The sequence below is a fragment of the Nanorana parkeri genome, unplaced genomic scaffold (genome assembly GCF_000935625.1).
Source record: "Nanorana parkeri isolate BGI_ZX_2015 unplaced genomic scaffold, ASM93562v1 scaffold26, whole genome shotgun sequence".
In the NCBI taxonomy this organism is placed as follows: Eukaryota; Metazoa; Chordata; class Amphibia; order Anura; family Dicroglossidae; genus Nanorana; species Nanorana parkeri.
Window position 1 is genome coordinate 3,009,445 of NW_017306294.1, and position 25,727 is coordinate 3,035,171.

The following is a 25,727-nucleotide window of genomic DNA, read 5'->3' on the forward strand; positions in this document are numbered from 1 at the left end:
ATTTATACAACTAATCACATTCCTTGTTCCAGTTTTCCAGTAATTTTAAGATTAAACCTGTTTGGCCACTATGGGCTTTACTGTCTCTTTTGCTCAATTTTAAGATTTCATTCACTTTGTTTAAAAGAATTAACACAAATTCTAGTAAGTAACAATCATTTGGACAGTTTAATTTCACATGTTGCTCCAGTGGAATTCTTGCACTATTTTTTAAAAGTATAAACACCCTCAAAAAAACAATGTTTTAAATTATTACTTGTGGCCAAAGCAACATTTTATATACTAAATAAAAAATAAGTACCTGATAGTGTGCTATAACATTGAGCCTCTTCCAGTCATTCTCTATCTTTGTTGTAATATCTTCATCCTGCAGAATCATCCGTGCTCCACTTGCTTGTCTCCATTCTGTAAAATAATAGTTTAATACATAAAGTAAATAGGTTGAAGGTTAATATTATTGCAATCTCTGTGTAGCCTCCATTTGATTAAAGTGCTACTGAATGTAATAACTTGTTATAGTAAACATTTAAAGAATGTTGATTGTGCTTGCCTAAGTGGTATCCTGAAAAATTAACCTTTGGTCTTGACGTGCTGAAAAATAGCAGTGCAAACCCTGGTATGTGAGGGTGCCTATGTACTCCTGTGCCTGCAGCCTTATAGCTGTTTATCTGCAATTTGAGATATAAGGCACTGCTGCTTCTGACTGCTAGTCCGAAGAATTTGGTGATGTTTTTGCTGTGCTGCTCACTGTTCCCCTTGATAGATGCTCAAACATGAGAAAGCAAAACCCTGCCTCTACCAAAATGGCCATCTTCATGCATAGATACAGTGCAGAACAAGGCATGGTAAGTCAGTAATGGGGAAAAGATAAGCTGCAGGGTTCCCACAGGCAATACGGATGACTAGTCCTTCACTCTCTGACAGCCTTCTAGAGTTCAGCTCCTTTTTAAAGCTGTTTTAGAGACAATAAAAATGAACTCGCTTAGGCAATGCCTAAGAGTTTATGTTATTGTCAATTTTGTACATTCATTAGTTAAATAATTTTGCATTGTTTATACAGTTCTCCATTCATGCCAGTAACTAGGATTATATAATGTTATACTTGCCACTGACAATGATACATTGCATGGAGGGCAACATGAAGCTGCCCTAGAAGCAAATCATATGCACCTTTGTCATTTTTGGTTTATTTCTCCTTAATATAGTTAAAGAAAAAAGTAACACATGCTAAATTAAGAAGTCTAAAAATATTTTCTGTTTCTGTGCTTTCCAGAAATCCCAGGTTATTCCTAACATCATGCCAATCCACATGCTAAAATTCTATATTCAGTTTGTCACAACCATTATTAAAAAGTACAAATATTACAGTTGGCAGAGATGTACCAAACTATGCATTTCTATTGCAAACTGAGAAAAATAACTGGTAAAACATCTTATCACAAAATTATGATGGGGATTCCATTCCTTTACCCAAGAGTGCAGCAATCAAATTTGGTTTGCATGAGAATTTGCTATTCACCTTACCAGAAAACTTCCCATTTAGCTACAACCTTAGTCTTATACATCTTAATCTTTTTTTTTTTACTGACAATTCATCAGAAATCCTAATATTAGGCATACTTATGTTACAACAGATAGATATTTTTATAATTTCTACAGAGCTAAAATGTAAGGCACACTTGTCAGTAGAGTAAAACAACAGCCAACTGAAGTGTTTTACTCTGATTACGAAAGATCAATCAGATGTACTGCTCAAAATTTATTAGGAATAGTAAAAAGATTTTCTTAGTTCAACTTTCAAGGTTACAAAGTTTTTGAGATTTGATTAAAAAAAAATATATAATTGCAGTGAAAGCTTAGAAGACATCTATTTTTTAGTAATGTCATATTTCCTAATGAATGATCCAATAAACTGTGAAGAAAAACTCAGCTAAAGGTGACCTCCAAAAGGTATTCATATTCACCAAGTATAAGACCAGGAAAGTGTGTCCTGTACATTGTCATCAGATCAGTGAGCTTCTTTAAGCAAGAACACTAAAGACAGACACTCTCCAATTCAATCTGTTTCTGCTCTACCTTGTACAGGGAGAGAGAGAGAGGTAAGTAAAAATCCCATTATCTTTATCTCTCCTTCCAATCAGAAGTGCCGATGAATGCAAACTCAGAAGACAGCAGCTGTGAACTCTTTATATTTCATTCAGTAGATAGTGTATCTTTCACCGCATATGTGAATTGTTGAATTTCTGTGCTTCAAATATTACAGGAAGCTGAAATTCAGAGAATATCCTAAATAAAAGCCAAGGACACTGGTATAACATGCCTGCCCACTGCTTTACACTTTGAGAATATATCATGAAAACTGTGCAGATTATTTTTAGCCATGAACTCATTTATTATTCAAAAATAATTATAGCTACAGAAGTGTGTTGTCAAAATTATTTTGTAAAGGAGTCTAGGGTTTGTTTACATGGTGTCAACTTGTTGTGCAACACCAACTATGCAGTGAAAACAATTACAATTTATCAAGGATAAGAATCTGAACTTCGACGGTGTGTGAAGAAAAGTTTCAGGTGATTGACTGAAATTTGCAGACAATGGAGCATACTTGAATGGGTACTGTTCTTCAAAACCTATGGAAAGCCTAACCAAATTGCACCATCTAGTAGATTATATTCTGACTGTTATCCTCCCTAATGAAACTTTCAAAAAACCTAATGTGATCAATTGTACCTACATATGGATGCTGCAATATTCTGTATCAATGTGATGCTGGCAAGTAGGCCTGATGGACCAATCCCAAGTTCAAAACTCATTAGATTTGTCTGATCAATTGATTTGATAACACAAGGGGGTTGATTTACTAACCTTATAAACACGCCACGAACAAGTATACACCTCTGTAGTGTGTTCCCTCCCAGCATGATCTATTGGTGGAATCTAGACACCTTTGTAGTGTGTACACACCCAGCAGGTGTGTTGTGCAAAGCCCTGCATGAATTGCAAGGTGATGTTGTGTAAATTAGCTCTACGTTGTGTTGCTTGCGTTGATGAATGCAGGAATGTAAATGCATGAGCTAACCATTTTTGTCTAAACTGTGAAGCAGCATTATATATGCATCATGTGCATGATTTTTCCATATATGGCATTAGTGGAAATATGCTTTTAGAGACTTGCATGCCGCTATTAGAGCGGCGTGTAGCCTATGGTGCATGCTACATGACGCGCACGTATGTAAATACATAAAAACGCGCCATAACGGCGTGAAAATGTGACACGTTGCTCGTGTTTGGTTGATAAATACGTTTTGCTGTGTAAAAATGCACACGCACCTGGTGCGTGAGTGTGTTTAGGTTAGTAAATCACCCCCAAGCTGTCATATTTAGGCACACTTTGCTTTAGGGAAAGACCTTTAGTTAGACAATGCATGTTTAGTCCAGTCCCCTACGAAAGCCATGGTCATTTCAAATCATGAGCAAAGCAAACAGGTTCTATGTGATAAGACAGCTCAGAACTTAAGGCTAGAGTGGGAAACAATTACAAAGCCATTTAGTCTGTATTTGATCTCATTGAGGATAAAGAACTTTTTGAGACATATGTATCGTTTATAAGCAGTGAAACAAAAAACTACCTGTCCTACTTGATAACAAATGGAAGATTGGGAAACTGTAATTTGCTTAATACACATATGGGAACGTTTATAAATGTCATCCCACAGCAAGACACAGCTAAGCCATGAGAGAGATTGAGTGCCAGATTTATTGCAAGCTTACAGTTTGGGTAATAAATTCCTCTTTCGGCTGAAAATAGCACTGCGGCAAAATAAAACCTGACCCCAACCACTTCTCAATTATGCTTCTGTTTAAAGTGAAATTCAGTCTTATTTTCAGTGATAAACCTGTCTCAGAACTCTGAAAATCTGTTGCAGTTGTCTATCCAGAATTACAGACACACTAGTCGCAAATACACTATAAACCTGTCGCAGAAACATTGCTAAGTGAGAGGCAGCCTGATTTACTCCCTACGGTGTCGCTAGTTTGCTTGAAAAATGCCCCCCATGCTATTTAGTTAAACCCACCAGTGCTGATTTTGGTCTACCCCTGAATGGTTGGCAGCATTGGTTCATTGCCCACTACTGTAGTTGTATGCTGGATTGCCATTCTAGATGAATGGCACCACAATACACTGTTTAAACTGTTGTGCATTAACACATGAGCCTAAAAGGAGGCCTTCAATTTACATATATGACAAGAACATAATATATTATTAGGACACATGAAAGAGAGAAAAAGTAAATACATGGAATGCATTTGTAGAGAAACAGGTGTCACATGCTTCTTCTTTATAAATCATTTCAACCCAAAATTATATTAACCCACCCATAGAAGGCACAATATGATTTGCTTATTTACCTAAATCCATGTCTGCTGCCTTTGGTCGAAGGGAGCAAGGCAGGTTCTTAAAAATGGTATCCAAGATCTTCTCCTTAACTTGAGTAATTGTGTCACAGTTGAGGATTTTTACAGGAATCATGGGGCTGTTCACATTATCAGGATTAACACAGTTAAGAACCTGAATGGAAAAATAAATACAAGAGACGCTGGTAAAGGTTGACAGCCAGGACAATAACACTTTCAGAGAACATTTTATCAGGTTTCAAAGACAGCTTTTCATTTCTTCCATTTTTTCTACTAACAATACAGTATGAAAACAAGAAAGCAAGAATCTGTTTAGTAACTCTGAGTACTGTAAAATGTATTAAGGGAAAAAAGGGACAGAAAAGGAAGGGAGGAGGGAAGGAACTAAAGAAAGAAAACAAAAGGAAAAGAGAGGAGGGATGAAGGAAGGAAGGAAGGAAGCAGAACTACAGTGCCAGATGACACCTAATTAAAACATAGAAATACCATGTTTGTTTGTCATAAGAGGGCTCCATAATACTGTGGTAGGCACTTCCTCTCTTAATTGCAAAACAAAATTAATAAAAACTGGCTAGGCACACATACTGAAACATTGTGCATTTTAACTAATTTGCTGTTTCGTATTTATTTTCCACAGAAATAACTCAGTAACAATAATCATGGCAATACTGAAGATACAGTTTCCTTTTATTTCTAGTGGAGGATTGCAAATGGCCCTCCAGCGCCGTGTGTTGCAGCAGTGGAAAATAATCCTATTAACGGTATATAGGTTTGTAAGACCAATATTGGAGCAGAAGCCCAAACTTTAAAGATCTTGTCTGATGCATTCAGGTAACAGATGAAAATGACATGTTAATATTTAAAAGATAGTCTGTTTTCTGGGCTGATAGCTGTGGTATTTCCTCCCTCAGGCTTCATGAGCTCTCTTGTTCATTCATTTCCATCGTAGGTGGGTATCTATCATCTACAGCAGCGCATCCTATTCATCAGCTCAGTCACAGCCAGCTCTCTGTAATTTGACCTATTCATTTAAGGAGCCTAGTGGGATTTCAATTAGTTACTGAGATCTGTAATGTACTCTGTGCAGCACACAGCACACAAAAACGCCTGAATATGACAAAAATCATTTGAAATGTTTGCTGCAATTCAGAGGAATGGCAGGTAGCAGACTGGCGAGTGATCACCTAATGTCACCTCTACCAACTTTTCCACACAATTCTTTTTAAATAGTTTGTTAGAAATGTAATAAAAGTGGTAATAGAAAAGTAAAAACACCTAAACATTGGCAGTTGTCCAGCTCACATCTAGATTTATGAAGATTAATTTATGTATTAAAGTGGCATAGTATTAATTTGTGTTACTTTTTCCTTCAAATGTTAATTGTTCTTAAGTATGAGAGACATTTCGACGTGTCTCTAAAAGCTGAAATAAGTTGTTATTTTAAAATATACATTGATTTACTGTATGTCACAGTATGTTTGGATTAATAAATGAGTACATTAATATTTCATATTAATTGAACATGGATATCCAGCTCACCTTTATCTCAAGGTAAGATGTCCATAAAAGCTGCTGAGGTCCTTTTAGGCCTATCCTGGCCAAACATTACTCATCAGCGGAGTAAGGATAACATGGATGGTTGATCTGATGAGCACATCTCTGGATTAACCTATCAGTTATACAACTGCTATGATTGCTCCACCCATGTTCTGAATAATCTGATTTATTTTTAAAAAGCCAGATGTCAGAACTCACATGTATGAGTGAATGTCACATACAGTAGATCTAGGTGCCAAGCTTTGATGGTGCATGGCTGTTTAAAATAAGCTCACACATATTGAAATTGTTGCATACTACAAACTGTTATAATGCAAAGACAAATCTCCAAGCTAAAGAACCAAAAGAATGCCCAATGTCCTTGTCTTTTTTGCAGCGATAGACTGATGTCACAGTTCCTACATTTAAACATGTGACATTTATTGAATAGTGGATGTGCATTTTTGTGTGAGAAAAGGGACCTCCTGACAGTCTGTGCACTCCTGAAAAAACAATAATTGACCATTGTGCCCTGTAAATTGCAGGTCTTTGAATATTGTAGAAAAGTTTTAGTGTACTTTGATTATTCCCCAGTAATGGACAGAAAAAATCTGAGTACCTTTCCATGACTGGTCTGTTTGACATTATAGGGTAATTCCACTTTCCCAGGTGATTTTGGAAAATTGAATTACCCCCTCAAATCTGGCATCCTCTCCATCCCTCCCCTCACTATAATTGCCTTTCAGTGAACGCTTCTTTCCCTCCACCGGTGTGGGTGTACTATCCGTACCCTGTACTGCTGTCTCACACAGCCCTGCACTCTGACCATGAGAAGTGCTTCTGACCACACTAACTAGTAAAAAGTTCTTCTTCCTAAGATGTGCTTCTCAATGGTCAGCGTGGTAAGGTGACCACAATGACAAATGAGTGTTCACCATTTATGAGTGCAATTCAAATTCCAGAGTGCAGGGCTGCGTTAGACAGCAGTACAGGGTACTGATATTACACCCCTACCAGCAGAGGGGACGAAGCATTCACCGAAATGTAAGTATAGTGGGGGGAGGGGGCAGATTGGAGAGGTAATTTCGTTTTCCCAAATTTACTTGCGAAAGTGGAATTACCCTTTAGAAATAAACTTTTAATGGAGATACCACTGCTGTCCTCTTCCTCTGAAAAGCTGTCAGATGTCATTCTGGTCCTCTGACTTCAGCACTTTGATTCACTGATCACAACAAAAATTATTTAGATGTTGACTTTTTTCTGACTTTCCTGATTTGCACATTTGTTCTGGGTCAGTGATTCAGAAAGTACTAAAAACCTGTAGGTCAGCTTAACAGCCAGGTAACTAACATTTTCAGGAGGAGGCAAGCAATTGCAAGCAATGTATTTGTTTAAGTAAGGAATGCAATCTATATTTATATATTTTACCGCATTTTACCCCATTTTACCGCAATGCACGTTAACACAACCTTGGTGCTGCCATAATTGTACTTTTGACAGTCCATATATAATGAATGGGTTGCCATTATGCAGCGTTAACACTTAATATTATAATTATTATTACACAACTCACCAACTCAGTGTCCTTGCGTGTCACTATTCTACTAACTGACATATCTGTCTGGATGTCACAACACTTCTTAAAACTCAACCTTTCAAAAACTGAGCTCTTGATATTTCTTCCTGCCCATGCACCTTCCCCCAACATTTCAGTTGAGATTGATAACACAACTATCCATCCCTCCCCTCATGCCAAGGTCCTAGGTGTCATCCTTGACTCGGACCTCACCTTTCTTTCCCACATCCAATCACTATCCAAAATACGCCCCTTCCTCACCAAAGAAACCGCTAAATTACTCATCCACTCACTTGTTATATCTCGTCTTGACTATTGCAACTCCCTCCTCATTGGCCTTCCACTACACAAGCTATCCCCCTTCAGTCTATCATGAATGCAGCTGCTAGACTCATCCACCTTACCAACCGCTCAGTGTCTGCAAGCCCCCTCTGTCTATCCCTACACTGGCTTCCACTCACCCAAAGGATCAAATTCAAAATATTAACAGTCACTTACAAAGCCATCCACAACTCTGCCCCCAGCTATATCTCAAACCATGTCTCAAAATATCACCCTAACCGCCCCCTCTGCTCATGCAAAGACCTCCTGCTTTCCAGCTACCTTGTCAACTTCTCTCATACTCGCCTCCAGGACTTCTCTAGAGTCTCTCCCATTCCCCTGGAACTCTTTACCCCAACCTGTCCGTCTATCTCCCACCTTGACTGCCTTTAGGCGATCCCTTAAGACTCATATCTTCAGGGAAGCCTATTCCACCTCAACCTAACCACTTTACCATCATGTTCTCAAACAATTCATCCCCACACAGCTACCTCCTCATGTATCACTTCTTCCTCCCTTTTAGATTGTAAGCCCTCAGGGGCAGGGCCATCCTTACCATCTTGTCTTGAATGGTATTGTGATTGTAATGTCTTCCTTATATTGTAAAGCGCTGCACAAACTGTTGGTGCTATATAAATCCTATATAATAATAACTATTGGTATTTATATAGCGCCGACAATTTTACGCAGCACTTTACATGCACATTCACATAAGTCCCTTCCCTCAAAGAGCTTACATTCTAAGATCTCTATCTCACAAGCACACTAGGGCCAATTCAAACAGCAGCCTGCATCACAACAGTATACATATGGCCTAAAGGTTTAGTGGACACTATTTAATACATTCAATATGTGTTTTTATTACAATTAACATATGAGACTTAAAATAAATCTGCATAATTAATATATTTTTAAGATAGTAACATTGTTAATTCCCAAAATGTGGATGCGTGTCATCTTTGGTTACTAGTATATTATGACAAATGCAGAAGTGAAATGAGAAAACATTTTTTTTAATCAGGATGGAGATTGCACTGGTGACCTGTAAGTTTAGCAGACAACATTGTTAACCTTACTAATGCTAAGGAATGAAAAGAGCCAAAGAATAATTAATTAATTAATTGGTGAAAGGTAATTCACACATATTATGACTACCCAGGGACTTTCTAAAGCCATAACTGCAAAATGTTCACAAGCAATCAGCATAAATATTAAATGACATCACATATTGTACATTTTTTACCAGTCTGTGGTTACCAATTATTTTCCTCTATGAAACTTTAATTATGTGGCTTAAACAGACATTGGAAATTAATTATAATTGTAATATTGAAGCTGGTAATAAATGCAGAAGGGACATTAGCAACTGATTACATGAAAATAATTAAGCAAATATATGCTTTCCTAATATGTCAGTTGTACTGTAGAAACATATTAGCAAAAATTAATGACTTATTTAAAATAATGCTTGTGTTGGACAGATGATAGCCCCTTTAAAGTGTACCCGTGTTTTGCCCAAAACAATATGTTTACTTAAGAGGCAAGCCCCACAGCTCTTATACTTATTGCCAGTTTGCTTCCCAGCCACTCTGTTTACCATGTGAGTGAAGTGAAGGAATCCTGTGGAAATTCCAGGTTGATCCTAGTTGGAGTTTAGACAGTACAGTGGCCTCTCTCTTTACCCCTATGCAATGTAGCTGGGTGTCTCTGCAGCCAATTGTCAAGTAACAACACTGTCATTTGGAATTTAAGGGGAGAGAGTTGCATTCTTCTCTATACTTCAAAATATCAAACATTTGCTTTCCTATTCAGGATGGCAGGTAGGAGAGCATAGGAAAGTTAAGTGTAACCAACTAGTGATGCAACCATTAAGCTAAATCTTTTGTTTTGCCTTTGTAGGGCAAGGCAAAGGTGCACTTCAAAGTGTAAGTGCACTTGTAACTATACTCCAGAGTCCGGAGTACAAACTTTTTAAAGGATTGAATGGAAATTACAGAATGCATGTGCAGACCCACTCAAGAAGATTTTAACAAGTGTCTGTGCAACCTGCTTGATTTCGCTGGATCATAGACAGGTGACTGTTTTTTTTAATTCAAGTCAATTTTTGCAGCAGACATGGGTTCCTTATTTTGGTAATACATCTGTAAATTTACAGTATATTAGTTTCATGCATTTTTAAAGCATAAAAAAATAGAACTCCTGATTTTTCCCTTTATATTTTTTAAGTAGATTGGGGAAGGGTTAGAAAATCTTTTATTGCTGCCAGACAAAAATAAAAACGCTTTTGGCTGTCTTTGAATCATGACATGTATCATTAGGACTGAAAGCGAGGGGACAGCTAACCAATGGGAACATAACAGTAAGAAAACTGACAAATCTCAACTTTCACCTTTTTTTTTACAAATTTCCAACAAAATAGTTCCCCTAAGGCTTTACAACTCTACTCCTAACATAAGCTGCAAGCCATTCTTAGCTATTTAAAATAACACTTGTTTTTTTGGAGGTAGTTGTGATCTCTTCCACCCACAAAAAGCTGTGACCTAAGCTACTAACATTCACTTTTAAACCTTCATTTTTAAATTACATTCCATTATGTTTTAATAAACAGTTGATAGATGAAACACAATTTTAGTGCCAAACGAGTCCCTCTTTTAATGTGATTCTATTTTTCATTTGACTTTAAAGGTGCCCATACACTGTGCGATTATCGCACGATAATCCCGCGATCGTACGATAATTGCAAAGTGTATGGAAGGCGTGCAACCGTTTTTACTGTACGGTTGCACGTCTTTTGTCTAAGGAGCATGTTCGAAAACCAGCCGAAAATCTTACGATATTCGGCTGGTTTGTGGCATGCTTGGGAGACAAATGCCGAACGGGCCGGTATGCGCACTGCCGGTTCGGAAGCTCGCCCCTCAGCGGAGCGTGCTTGCGATGATCGCAAGTATGATCTGCCTGTCCAAGATGGGCAGATCGTACGGTTTTTAAATTACTTTACAACCTTTGCAAGACTAAGGTCTTGCGATGGTTGTAAAGTGTATGGCCACCTTAAAACACATGCACTTAATAAAGCATCATCAATTAGCCCATACAAATAATTAGTAGTTAAGGTGTCCTCCTGTGTGTGTTCCTGTGTAACATAACTTACCAGAGTCTTGTAGTCAATCTGTTGTCTGATAAGCTTGTCTTCACTCAGTGAATAACGGGCTTCTCCTGTGATCGAATCAATGGGGCCTTTTTCCATTTGCTGCTTAATAGCACAGAACAGAGAAAACAAGGGCTCTCCAGCACACTCCTAGTAAAAACACAAGAAATGTAGACACATGACAGTTACAGATCTATGTCACCTTTGCATGGCAAAAGAACAACCATCAACACACAAGTTGCATGTTTCCTGCTAAATTGCACATTACAGGATTCAATGCAGCAGCTCTTTTGAGGACTAAAATTATTTTTTCAATTCATGACCAAGCAGGTGGTGAAAAGACTAAGAGGGTTATTCACACAGCTGCCTAAGGCAGCTGTGTGAATAACCGACCTGAAGTGAAGTGAGCCAAATGCTGTTCGGCTATTCACGTCAGGCTTGTACGGCTGATTTCAGCCGTACACCGACTGAAATCAGCCGTACATCGGCTTGCTGTGGCTGGGTTCGGGTCGGGCGAACATGCTCAGCATGTTCGGCTGACCCGAAGTGCAGAAGGAGTTCGACTCGACTGATCCAACATCTGGATCGGCTGAGCGGAACCACCGGCCGGCTGCTCACTGCTGTTAAGCCTATTCTCATAGGGGCCGAACAGTAGTGAGTGCATAGCCGATTTCCACTCGGCTATTCTGCCCAGTAATCAGGGGATGCTGAACTGTCAGTACCATGAGAGCTCAGCAGAGTCGGCTTTCATATCACCTCCGGCTCTGATAAGCTCTCATTGTAATGCAGGGGGGAGAGAGCACCCCCCTGAAATGATGGCAGGTAGCAGAGGAAGCAATAGCTGCTTTGCTATCTACAAGTTTGTTTTTTTTGTATTCTGACAGCTGTTGGCGTGAGAATAATAATTAAAAAAAAATTCGGCCTAGGAATGCATACCTAGATTCCTATTGGCTATTTATATAGGTTTAAGAGTAAACCTTTCCGGGAGAAAGTGTTTCTCTCCCGGGCGGCCGGGAGCCGCTATCTAATAGCGGGAGACTCCCGGAGTGTCCGGGAGAGTAATGACAGATCAGCGTCCCTAGTTACCTGGTAACCTGGGACGCTAATCTGTCTCTGCAAGTGGCCGGAGCCAGGCGTGAGATGATGGCTGGCTCAGACAAGCTGTCCGTAGCAAGCTGTCGTCCGGCCGTTCGGCCAGCTTTGGCTTTCACCTCGGCTCAGTCAAGCCGAGGCATATGCCTTCGGCTCGACTGAGCCGCTCTCCCAGATTCGGGAGCGGTACAGGCTATAGTGAATAGCCCGTACAGCAGCCCTTCGGTTCTAATGAACCGAAGGGGTCCTAGGGCCGAAGCTAGCCGAAGGATTAGCCGAAGCTACGGCTAGATCCTTCGGCAGCTTTGTGAATAGACCCCTGAGTCATATTTCGGTAACATCCGATTATCTAGTCGTTCTAGTCGTTCCTTCCTGCTTTCTAGGAAGTATGTATTTTCTGTTTTAGAAGAGGAGGTGGGAGGACTCCTTGACAAATACAGCTCAATACTGTATACTTCAGTATCTTCATTGGTTATATATGGCTTGTCCAACACAGCACCTGTGAGCTGCAACCTATCCCATGGCCCCTTTCAGTGTGGCCTATTAATAATCCTACCTCACGTACCCCTTCCATTGTGTCCCAAGCAAGCTCCAAGTGATGACTGTGCCTACCATAACATTGCAAAACTGTAAGATCTGTCCCTGGCTATCTTGTAGCATACCAATAATATCAAGCTGCATATAGGATATAAGACTGTCTTATTTCATATTGGGTAAATTAGCAGTATGAACCTGCACATATCTCTGTGGAAATGTGGCTAGGTAATCTCATGGTAATTACACTGCACTGACACATATTACATAATAATTATATGTTGTATTTTATTTACACAAGCATGAAAGCTGTAGAATTGCCGGGGCACAGCTGGGCTCAGTAAACCTGTTCAGGAAATGTATTCTAGCTTGTGTAAGCTCCTAAGTTGTTTGCTGATCTCCCGCTTGTAGCTAACAGAGTGGAGAGCCAGACAGGCAAACAGAAGACCCCAGCGTTGCAGGTGTGAGGGACAGATACTAGATTGCCTTTGGTCTTGAGAACAGCAGTTTGGGAAATGTTTATGCAGAATTATCCTTGCCTCTTACAATTAGAGTTATGTAAATAAACTGAGGGATGGTTTAATTTACCTTTAATTTGTCAAGCAAAAGATAACTTTGCAAGCATTACTGAGATACAAGAAAAGGGCCATGAAGTACACAAGCTCATTCTGCTGAATGTATAGGAAAATTATCCCAGTGGGAGCAATGGTTTGAATTTAACCTCATATTCATTTTCGAAAATAGTCTACAGATGAGTAACGGCAATTCTCACCACTGCTTCTTTATGTGACATGTAAATGGATACTGTCATACTCAGTGTCTATCTTTAGGTTGTTTTGCCACAAATGTGTCCTAAATATTTAAAAAAGCAGTAGTTTTTCCAGAGTCATTACTTCTAAACAGCTTTCTTTCTTCAATTGAAAACAAAAGAGACAAATGGAAAACAAAAGAATCAACACAATAGTGTCATTTAAGTAGTTATTTCAAGGTAATGTGTAAAATAATAGGCAATTGAGCATGGAAAAATGCACATATTCCGTTCTGTTATTATGTTATGACCCCTCTACTTCATATTACTTTAAAAATACATAACATTTGTGGCATCATTGCTGCTGCTGCTGCTTCCTCTGTATAAACATTAAAAGCAAAAAATACATAAGAATTTCAGAAAATCAAGTTATTTTCCTTGAATTTAAATCACATATAATGTTCACTCTGACAAATAATTGGTAAGTACACACATCTTTTTATTTAGTATGGCAAATATGCACCTAATAACCAATACAATGAGTAATAATGTAGACATTTACATTTGATTGTATAAGGTACATTGTGTGCACACATCAGCTTACTAAAAGTGGGATAAAAAAGCTAATTGAATGATACAGTTGTGTGGTCAGCTTACCTTGCATAGCTTCTGAAAACTTAAAGATCAGTTATTTATCCAGCAGAAATACAGTGGCATAAAATAATAAATATGAACCACAGGCTAATGGTTGCAAAAAATGTAGTTTTGCTTACTTGTATCAAATTAACAGGTACATATGCCTATCACTACTTGTGACAAAGAGCTTCAAAAACATATGTACAGCACCTGCAGAGACTGAATTAAAACTAAATAGATAGCGAAATAGAATTCATGCTTTATTAACATCATTAACTAAATGTAGCTTTAGCCGAATATTTTCTTTTTAGCAAGCTATTAATTAGAAATCTAGGTGCATTAGAAACATCCCTGCAGTCATATTGAATATGTTATTATAATATATAAAGTGTACCTTAAGGAACTTGTACAACAAGAATGTAAACCAGTTGGTCAGCATCTTCTCAGCCACAGATTCTGTTCTACAATAAAAAAATAAAAATTGTCCAAGTAAGTAGACAAAAGACTTACATTATGAGGTCTTATTTGATAAAATAAAGACCAAAAAGCACAAACCCATAACAACCAATAAGAAATCATGGTCATCTGCTCTTGATGGGGAACATTGACTGGACAAATCAGAAAACTATTCTAACCATGTAATTCTTCTGAAGATATCACTTCAGAAAAACACCATTTAGTGTGTTTACTCTTATTATATGGAAAAATTAGTACCACTGTTCCTATAAAGACTGCTAAGCAGTTTGAAGTGTCTTCCATCACTGTTCCACTGGTTTCCTGTCACATTGTATGTAAGCAGTAGATGACAGCAGTGTATGATCTAACCACCTTCTAGACTTAGAAGGGAACCTGCTGCAACATCTCCTTTCCAAGCTAAAACTGTTTGAGGCCCCGTTCACATTGAGTGGTTCGCAAATAGCGCGTTTGTCGCACGATTTGCATTTTGCGCGATATCGCGCGATTTGTCGCGCTATATTGCGCAAATGCTTGCATTGGGCAAGCTTGAATCGCGGCTAAATCCGCTCCAAAAAGGGTCCTGCTGTAGCGACACACGACCCGCGACAGCAGGACCCTTTGCCCCATTGAGGTGCATTGGAGAGCGATATCGCGCGGTAAATTGCAGCGATATCGCGGGAATTACCGTGCGATAAATCGCTCAATGTGAACGGGGCCTTAGTGTGGGCACAGTATTGTGCTACCACTCAAACCCAAAGTTGACCGTTAGTCAAAACCATTGACCGTTTGACCGAAAGGGAATGACATGTATAGATTAATCCTTTACAGGCATTTTATTATTCCATTTGACCAATCTGCAGCAATATATTTGAGGATTTGTTTTAATGATTCTAATATACCGGCTATGTTCCTTTGCAGAAAAGAAGTAGTTATTACATTATTAAAATACAGTCTTGTAACAAGGTGAGGCTTCTAGCTTTTGTGGGCATTATCCTTTGGCCTCACAGTCGGCAGATACCCTTTCTATTATTAAGCACTAATCTTGTGAGAATTACAAAGAACTGCCTCTTCACACTATACTATGAATTAGATACAGCCAGTTCAGCACCACGGACAGCTTAACCTGTTGATACATTTCAAGATCCCTAGGTAAGCAGTATGCAGACATTCTTCATATCCAGCAAAATAGTGTTGTACTAGGTACACCCCACTTGTTTATGTGATATTTATTTAGTCAAATGTTCCACACAGTAAAAGAAAACATTATTCCACATGCAAAACTTTGCTTTAAAAAAACCAGCATGAAACAGTAAAGCGCAATATCATTAACATTATCAATTCCAACTCCAGTGCCAGCTTTTGCATATTCTCGTGTGTATTTGATCCATATAGCGCTAAAAGAAGTTTGAACTGGAATTTCTGAAACAAGTACTTTACTTCCATAGGAGATACAGTACACCTACAAAATGTTTACAAATGTTTTCAAGCAGGATTTTGTTTTGCATAGTTTGTGCTTTGACTGTAATTCACCCTTTGTCAATAGCAATCAGTGTAATAACATATCGATTTCAATACACTGTATTATATATAGCAATCAAATATCAAGAAAAACAATTTTACAAAACAGCATATGCACAAATTGAAGTGTGTTGTGCTTTGTTTATGTCAGCAGGGAGCCAAAATGTATGGAATACTATTGTTATGATGCATATATTTTATATGGGCTACTGTTTCATTCAGGTTAAAACAGCTTTTTCTGAATTTGCAGTGTTGCACTGAATAGTTTTTGTAGCTATGAAATACGATTTAAAAACTACATAAATAATCAATAGTGTGTACCGATCACCTATAGACCCATAGAGCTTTACTTCATGCAGCCATAATAATTGCATTGAGCTGATTTATTCATATTAATAATGTGTTGCTGAACACTAAATTCAATTGAATTGCAACATAACTTTGCACTAGACCTCTAAAATGAAGGCTTAAGATTTAAAAGCAGAATAGACTGTGTTAACCACAAATTAGATTATCTCATTCTTGTATCCAGCACATAAATGTGAATTGAATACATGTTATGTGCAATAGAAAGTTCTCTTTTCCCATGTTAACCATGATTGGTCAATACCCTTCTTATTTTCTTGTAATTAAATCATTAATACTATTTAAAATGTCACAAATAATGCCTCACTATCAGCCTAATGTATCTTTTTTTACTCACTTCTAAATGTTCTCTAAATGTTATGTGATCATCACAAAATGTCATATCTGGGGATATTGTGAAAAGCCCAGTGAGACTGAAGATGCTGTGCTCATTTGATAAGGTTACAGAAGTGAAGAATGTTGTAAGTTTAATTATTATACATTTCTATGCCTAATACACCTTATGCAGAGTATTCCCAGAAGCAGTGCACAGGATATATGCGGCTCCGAATTCCGCAATCATTTAAATGTATAACTAGGTTTGTTACTTAAAAAATATAAATATGTAAATCAACAGTGTGTCTCACATATGCAAAAGGCAGGTGTGTTAATATAGCCATCTTGCACTGGCTGGTTTTGGCTGAACTACAAAGGATGCAGGGGAGGGTGTCACTGCTTTGGCCCTCCTTGCCTAAATGGCAACCAAGCTAAAGCACATGTCACACGCCTCGGCACACTATTCCTGGCTCAGTGTATAGTTACTAAAAGCTTCCTGATACACAACATTTGCATAAATAGAGACTTTATTTCAATAGGGAATAACAATGGCACAGGAAGCAGTGTAACATTCCATTATGATATACTGTACTTATTAATACATCAGAAGCTTAAAGGGACATTAAAGTCAAAACATGTTTTCCCTCCCCCAATGTTAATGTTAGCACTTACCTTAAATGAGGTTTCTTAATCCGATCTTCTTCTTCTTTCCGGGTGTTTTCATCTGTCCCTCCAGCGCTGACTCCTCTCTGCTTGCTGGCACTTCCGATCCAGCGGTGTCTGCATGCGGGGGCACGGGTCCATAGACTTAACTTGTGTCTCTGCTCGTCTCCCGGCCGAAAATCCAAACTGCGCATGCGCCCGGCCCAAGATGCGTTGTGGCAGCCAGAGCAGTTTCGGATTCTCGGGCGGGAGCGTGTGCGGCGAAAACAGGGTATGTTTCGCCGCCTTTAAGGAATTGGGGCAGTGAAAAAAGAACCCAAGTGTTATCAAATTATTTTTCTACAGTAAGTAATTAATGTTAAAATCTTTATTCTATACGAATAAGCAATGCTATATTAGTTCCTGAAACTGGGAGGGCTGCAAGTAGGCAACTTAGTTCATAAACTAGACACCTAGAACTATTTGTATCTTGCCCACCCTGTTATTTTGTCTGGGCGTTAGTAGGAGCCATATTGTGTCTGAACTCTGACTCGTTAGTGGTATAATGCCAACGTTTCTAAAAGACCAACAAGGACTTTATTTGTAGCATTTTGAACGTGTGTTTTTCCAGTTTCAAATACCAGCAGGATCAATTTCTTTCCCTATAGTAACACGATATTGTATCATTATCTGGGATGATAAAGCAGCTCCATAAAACTCTATAACATTTCAGCTCAAACTGACCCTTTCTTAAGCATGGAGTCACAATAAATATAACACCTAAGTGCACATACTTAAACACAACAATGTGTTGTTCAGATTCAATTATACACAGTGGAAAGGGAGCCATCAACCAATCAACTATCAACTTAGAAGGAGGGATCTTAAAGAAAGCTGCCTTGTTCTGTTCTCATATTTCTTCCTTTGACTGATGCAAAAAATGCCCTACCGGGGGAGACAGTCACTTTAGAGTGATTGAAGTGATTGTTTTATTCTGTACACATAGGGGTTCCATGTACATACGAATCATTAATGACAAGCAATACTATTTTAAGGGAGGTGGGACAAGAACAGAACAGCAAAATGCAGAATTGTAAAAAGCACAATAATAGTACAATAAATATAAATGAAAACCAGTGTTGCACTCCTGCCAGCTGCTATGAAAAATATATTGTGGACTAAGGCCCAGTAGACCTTTGCACAAAGCAAAACAAAATATTCTCGCTAAAAATAGTGCTGCATACAAGATTACTTAACAAAAGAGTAACTGGCTTTCTGGACTTGTAAAGCTGACCCAGGTGACCCCCTACTTAAACGAGATATACTGTCTGCTGAAGCTGGCATATTAATGAGTGATATACCTTTAACATTGCATCCAGCCATCATATGCATCTAGAACACAATCATTTTTCTCAATTTGTTTATAACCTTAACACATAGCCAAGTAATTTGTCACTACAGCCTTATTTATTAAAGAGTTATTTGTAGGTGTTCATTTATAAGAACAGTATCCCATAGCAAACACTCAGAATTCACTGTACTGAAGTCAGACCAGTACTTGATAAACTCTTACTGTTACAAGTTAGTACCTAAGACTATGAGAATAGGACTGCCAGTGTTACTGATCACACAAATGCAATATACTGTTAAAGCAAAACTCCTGCAAAATGTTGTTATATTATTTTAATAGGGAGTGGGGAAGAATTACAATCTTTGTCAGGTTTATCATTGCTATCTGTGCCCCGAATAGGGTGATGGCTTTTTCCCTTCTCACTGGTCAGTAGGATAGGAAACAGGCCAGCAATTTAAGAAAGGTGGGGAAAAGGGTGGGGGAAACAAGATGGGGAAAACAAGAACACTCAGAGATTCTGACCCCTCCCTATGTGATCAAAAGCAACAAAAAATAAATAAAGGTTTTTGGATGGAAATCTATTTTAATATTCTAAAATATATATGTATATCTATATATCTATATATAGATATATATAGATATATAGATATATATATTGTCCTTACTTCAGTGAAACAATAAAAACTAAAGGTATAAACCACCTAACCGCACCCATACAATCAGGATGCTGGGTGTTTAAAAACACTACAGTGTCACCTGCTGTAGCATTATACATACCTTGCATTTTACATGTTTATACCTTGCATTTTACACGTTAATAACTACAAGAGGTGAGCGCAGTCACAACATCAAAAACTACAAAAAAGGAACAAGAGTGTCTCTAAGAGTATATTCCAAATATTTTTAAGTGACCAGATAACACAAAAAGTGCACCATGGTGATCAGACATTGTATATACATTATATTAGGGATACACCAATACCATTTTTCCAGACCAAGTATAAGTACCTCACAGTTATGCATGGTTGCACAAAGCTGGCTGTGTGTATAGTACTACACAACAAACACTAGAGACTTACTTAATGAGAGAAATTGGTAAACAGTAGTAATCCACAGCAACCATTCAGTTCATCTTTTATTGATCTGGCTTTGAAGTATTCAAGTCTAGTTATAACAGGAGATAGCACTGTGCGTGTCATGAATGCTCCTTTGGCTTCCTAATGATCAAGTTTATTAATTTGTCAGACTCACCTTCTTAGTAACAGTTTGGGGTGATTTTTGCTTTCGAGGTTTTTATCAATGAGATCAGACAGTAGTTGCTTCAGCACATCTGTGGCATATTCTAACTTGCTCTGCAAGACTGTCATAATGAGGGAAGCCACATTGCCTCTATCACGCATGGAAAAGCTGCGTTGGGACTCAAGTGTCCGTATAAAGGAGAGGAGGAACACTTTATTGTTAATTTGCTGTGCAAACAACTTGAGACCTTTCTCTACACGCTCCTGTCTGTAGCCGGGAACCTGTGGAAACAAATAAATGCAGGCATGTTTGTTGCTGCAAAAAAATCCTAATATAGAGTATATACAATCACAGGCAAGTAATTTAATCAACTAAAGAAACTTTGCTCATGTAATATCAATCAGAAACAATCGGTTGGTGTGCTGACAGAACATTGCTACAAAAATACATAAAAGGGAACTAAAGCCAAACCTTTTTTTGGCTTCAGTCCTGTTTTGGGTCAAAGGAGTACATTTACTAATATACTCCTGTGACCCAAAGTCAGCATCTAGTGAACTACTGCCCACTATATGCTGACAGTGCAGAGGCGCACTGCAGCCAGGAAGGATCCCAACACTCCTCTGCCTGATTGACAGTTTACTACTGCTTCTGTAGGGCCTGAGCCACTGTCTGTCCCTCCAATAGGTGCTGGAGGAACGCAGAGGGGAGGGGGAATCCCTGGGGGGGTTGTGGCTGACAGTCACCGCTCTCTGCAGGGAGAAGACCATTAACTGAGTGATCATCGGTTTGTGATCGCTCATCTCTCCATCTATAGAGCCAGCATGTGATATACCAGCATTGTCACAAGACAGCTCTAAGTATTAAGAAGAGTACATTTTACTCTCCCATAACTTATCTTTTAAAGTTCAAGTACAGTACAAGTGTAACAATTTGTTTAAATAATTGAGCTATTGTTTAAGAGAATTCTTTATTTTCAGTAAAAAAACAATCAAATACATTTTACTCCACACAAACACAATATAGCACCCATTATTTTGGTAAAATATAAAAGATATGGTTGCATCGAGTAAATACATACCATAAATGTCAAAAATTGTGCGCTCCTCCAAAAAAAACTACATTACACAGGTGATGCTTCAAATCACAAGAGGGGTGATAAACTACCTATTTAATAGCATAGTGCAGGTGACAGGTTCTCTTTAATGAGTCATCAGGGGTCTATTGGACCCCTAATGTCACCTCTGCAGTCTGTTGAACCGGATCAATTGTGATCACTCAGCTCCGTCCGTGGCCAGAGCCACCTTGTTTTGAAAGTTGTGAACCTGAAAGTGCTCAGATACAGATTGTTGTTATGAAAAAAAAAATCATACTGTGCATTAGTAGTGTTTTAAAAAAATCTGTACATAAGAAACACAAAGATACTAAAGTTTGGATCAGAGCCCTGAAATACTGTGTAAAAAAGAATACTAATAAGGAACACAGACCCATATCTAAAATCAAACCGTGAAACAGTGACATTTTTTCAGAGCCAAAATTCACTGAACCCTTTTTTTCTGCACTGCTAAAATTCAAGGTGTTCATAATAGTTCTTCTAATTGAGAAAGGATTCATTGTCTTGGAGCATATGCAAGTATATTATATTATGTACTAAATGCAAACAAGTATATTGTCTATTTTTTATTTACGTCATTAGCATTCATCAGTAGCTTAATTCTTTCTTTTAGCGCTGACTGCTTTGAAAACCAGCTTTGGGTCGCACTTATAAATTAGATCAAGAAAGTCTTGCAAATAAGTTCCCGTGTATCACTTTGATCCAGTACATCCTGCTGCAGCGCATGTTAATTTTAGACTGCATGTTTAAAAAAAAAAAAATACAGCGCTTATACGAGTGCCAACAAATCCAGACTAGTTACATAGTTACATAGTATTTGAGGTTGAATAAAGACGTATGTCCATCAAGTTCAACCTATTGTGTGTATGTGTATGGTCCTACTGATGTGCTCTTATGTATAGGTCCCTGTTTGTTCTTATTCTTAAAAGTACTTGTACCCCTGTATATTACGTTCTCTGAGGAAATCAGGAAATCGTCCAATCGCCTCTTGAATGATTCCACACTCTCAGCTAAAATCACAGCATGTGGCAGCGAGTTCCGGACCCTGACTGATCTAACTGAGAAGAAACCCCTTCGTCCCTAAACCCAGTCAGACTAAACCTAACTAAAGTAAAGGAGTCAGGCGCATTTGTTTACCGTAGAAAAGTTTCTTTTTCAGCAATAAATGTCGGCTGGAAGCTACTGTAATTAGAAAAAGCACACAAATTGAGTGGGCTGCATAACATGTCTAGAATATGAGTTGTAGAGAGGCCCTTTTCCAGCAATTAACTTCAAAAGACATCCCTTCCAGGGAACTGTTCTTGTTTGTACTAATTACTGTGAGGCAATTAGCAGGAGACTGTAACAAAATAATTTCCATTAAAGTCATTCTACAGTATTTATAAATGATTTGCAGTGTATTTTCTTTTATATTATATTTGTTATACATTTATGTGTCATCAGGATAGAGCAAAACTTTGCCACTTGGCCATTTCCAAACATCTGTGTTGAAATGGCTGATTACTGAAATAGGCATGATCACTATAGTTTGTACTGATGGAAAAAAGAGAGGAAGTTCTTCAAAACTGTTAGCTCCAAAATAAACATTCCGTGTCTATGTAGAATCAACACAGGAGCTCTTTAATTCAAGTACTGCAAATAATTCTCAACCCTCCAAACTCTTCACCCTTACAGGAATGTTTCTGTTGGCTGATATACATAATAAAAAGGTAACAAAAATCTCTCAAATTGCCCCAGCAGTACATGGAGGCTAACAGCTATGCATCAGTAGAGGCAATAGGGGTCACAACTTGGGCATCCATCCTCAAAAGTCCCAGCAACCACAGCAGTTTCAACCCTGCTTATCATCAATATAAGATGATATTTATGAAAATGAATGCACAGATAAAGATGACTTTAAAGTAGAATATATATTAATATTAGGGGGTTGATTTACTAACCTTATAAACACACCACGAACATGTATACACCTCTGTAGTGTGTTCCCTCCCAGCATGATCTATGGGTGGAATCTAAACACCTTTGTAGTGTGTACACACCCAGCAGGTGTGTTGTGCAAAGCCCTGCATGAATTTGCAAGGTGATGTTGTGTAAATTAGCTCTATGTTGTGTTGCTTGCGTTGATGAATGCAGGAATGTAAATGCATGAGCTAACCATTTTTGTCTAAACTGTGAAGCAGCATTATATATGCATCATGTGCATGATTTTTCCATATATGGCATGAGTGGAAATATGCTTTTAGAGACTTTTTGGTTGATAAATACGTTTTGCTGTGTAAAAATCACACGCACCTAGTGCGTGCGTGTGTTTAGGTTAGTAAATTACCCCCTAGGTGTCCATAGAAAAGCTTTCTGCCATTGATTGTATCACATTTTCTGATTGCTGACGCGTCCTTTAAAATCACAACTTTTGTGTACACAGGATAATATAGCTGTTGTACTTTTGGTCCGCTGTGGCTATGAGAGCTGTGGCTCTTATACATGGAAAAAAAGGACTGAGCACTAAAGTAAAGTTGTATAGTAATAATTAGACCCTCTGTCATGTTTTTTTTTTGCTGTCTTTGTCCTCATTGGGGGATTCACTCTACTATTTGTCCCAGTGTCCTCTATTGTTGAGAAGAAAAGAGAGGGGAAATCCAAACTTTTACGGCTGTACCTAGAATAAGAGGAGACGGGAAGTCTTCCAATGGGGACACCTGTTCTTGAAAATCAAAATTAATAGAAAATTACAGTTTATGTATATATTCAGAATGACCTGCCAGTTGTACATAGCTGAGGATAACAATTAGCATGATAATATGATAACATAATAATCCCATTGTCAAGTATGGACCAGCACTTAAATGATTTACTGGAAATGTGTCATGCACACATAGAGGTTGATTTACTAAAAGCAAATAGGCTGTTCACTTTTCAAAGGAATTTTCCCTTAGTTTAAGGAATGTTGTGAAGCTCTGCTTACTTCCATTATCCAATCATGTGCAAGCAAAATACTTTTTTTTAATTTTCCTTGCACGTGATTGGGTATTCTTTGCAAAGTGGATTTTCACCACATTAACTAAGCTAAGGAACAATTCCCTTGCAAAATGAACAGCCTGTTTGCCTTTAGTAAATCAACCCCATAATTTATATTAATATGGTATCTAGGCCATAACAGTACCTCCAAGTCCCTCAGTACTGGGTGGTCTTCAATGCCAGGAAACAACACCCTCATGGTGTATGTACGATAATCCAAAAAAGGAATACCAGCTCCATCTAGATCACTTGTCAGCTCATGGATATCTGTCTGAAGCTCAGCAAATGCTAAAACACAAGAAAAAAAAAGTTATGACCCTCACAAATACCTTTATACGAGTTAATAGCAGGTAATTGTTTTATGTGAGAAATAAACTTGTTGTTGACATTTGTTTAGTGGATGTTACTGACATCTGTAACTATGTGGCAAATGTCTTTCTTTTGAACTTATATGATTCTAACAAAGTGCATTGATCTCCTCTAGAGGGCAATAAAGAGATACACAAGCTATAACAATACACATTTTCAGCAAGATTTTCAGCAAGATTTTCATAAAATAAATAAAAATGCATGGATTTTTATATATTTAACAACTATGTTTCAGCCTTTCATTTTACTTCCAAGCCTAGCACATTTTACACTGCACTGTATTATAAATGTATTCTAAAAATGCACAAGATACTTAATCTATATGTTTTAGCAAAAAAAAATCCTTTCGACATTAATGTTATTAAATGTGGTCAAGAATAGTAGAAACAAGGCTTAGAAATGCTGGGTTTAACACTTTAACCTTCCCAGTGTTCACAGAGCCAAGGAAAGCCTCTCTAACACCAGGTTGTCATGACAATATATTATTGCCAGCTCTACCCCTGCTAATAACACAGAAAATGCAATTGAAAACAGGTTGTAGAATACTAATAAAATACTTTAGCTAAAACACTTAAAGGTCATCAATTTGATCCCATTTTGAGAAAAAAAAATGAACTTGTTAAGTATTTAAGTTTGCCTTTTGCAAAAACCCTTTCAACATGTTCCTTATGTGCTGTACCCCATCAGTGACAATTTTAAATGTAATAAAAAATGGAACAAGTAATCTCTAATAAGGCTTTTAAAGCACCTACATATGGCTAACATTGCTCTCATAAACCTGGTAAAGGGGACGGGGAGTCAGTATGTTCAGTAAACAACCTTCAAAAGTAAACACTCAAAGTGGCAATAAATTGATTTCTTTGTATAGTAATTTGGGATGATTTATAATTCAAATAAAGTTATGTGTAATATAGTATTGTTAAATTAAAGTCTACTGACAATGTAAAAAGGAACAATGGAAAAACATTTCACAACTTTAATAACTGTGCTGTACAATGATAATCTTGTGATGCTGGGAGGCTGTCACACCACCAGTTCCATTTTCATCTGTGCCCAGCTGATCTGTTTTCACAAGCTCAACTTCTTCCACAATATTCTCATATACTAAGTCAATTATGGGCAACTCTATTTCCTTGGGAAACAGTATACCTGGCTACCCTACACTCCCAGGCTGTATAAGATAGTGTTAATATATTAGTTTCATTACCTTTTTCTTTCTATCTTTATTTTAATTTCTAGCATTTACAGAGAATCAACAAATTATGTTTGCACATAGACCCATCAACATCAGCCCCTGTCCTCCATAGGAACTCACAATCTAATATCCTTTTAGTACTCATG

The 25,727-nt window shown here is 37.9% G+C and overlaps 1 protein-coding gene across 1 annotated transcript in view; it reads right to left on the reverse strand.

Moving 5' to 3' along the window:
* The window catches only part of PLXNA4 (plexin A4), a 580,559-nt gene that overhangs the window by 67,326 nt on the left and 487,506 nt on the right, over positions 1–25,727 (reverse strand). The window contains exons 20-25 of the mRNA XM_018566064.1: positions 24,163–24,305; positions 19,904–20,172; positions 14,399–14,465; positions 10,998–11,144; positions 4,411–4,570; positions 302–405 (exon numbers count right to left, since the gene is read on the reverse strand). Of these exons, the coding sequence (XP_018421566.1) occupies positions 302–405; positions 4,411–4,570; positions 10,998–11,144; positions 14,399–14,465; positions 19,904–20,172; positions 24,163–24,305 (890 nt within the window). The remainder of the gene's footprint in view (positions 1–301; positions 406–4,410; positions 4,571–10,997; positions 11,145–14,398; positions 14,466–19,903; positions 20,173–24,162; positions 24,306–25,727) is intronic.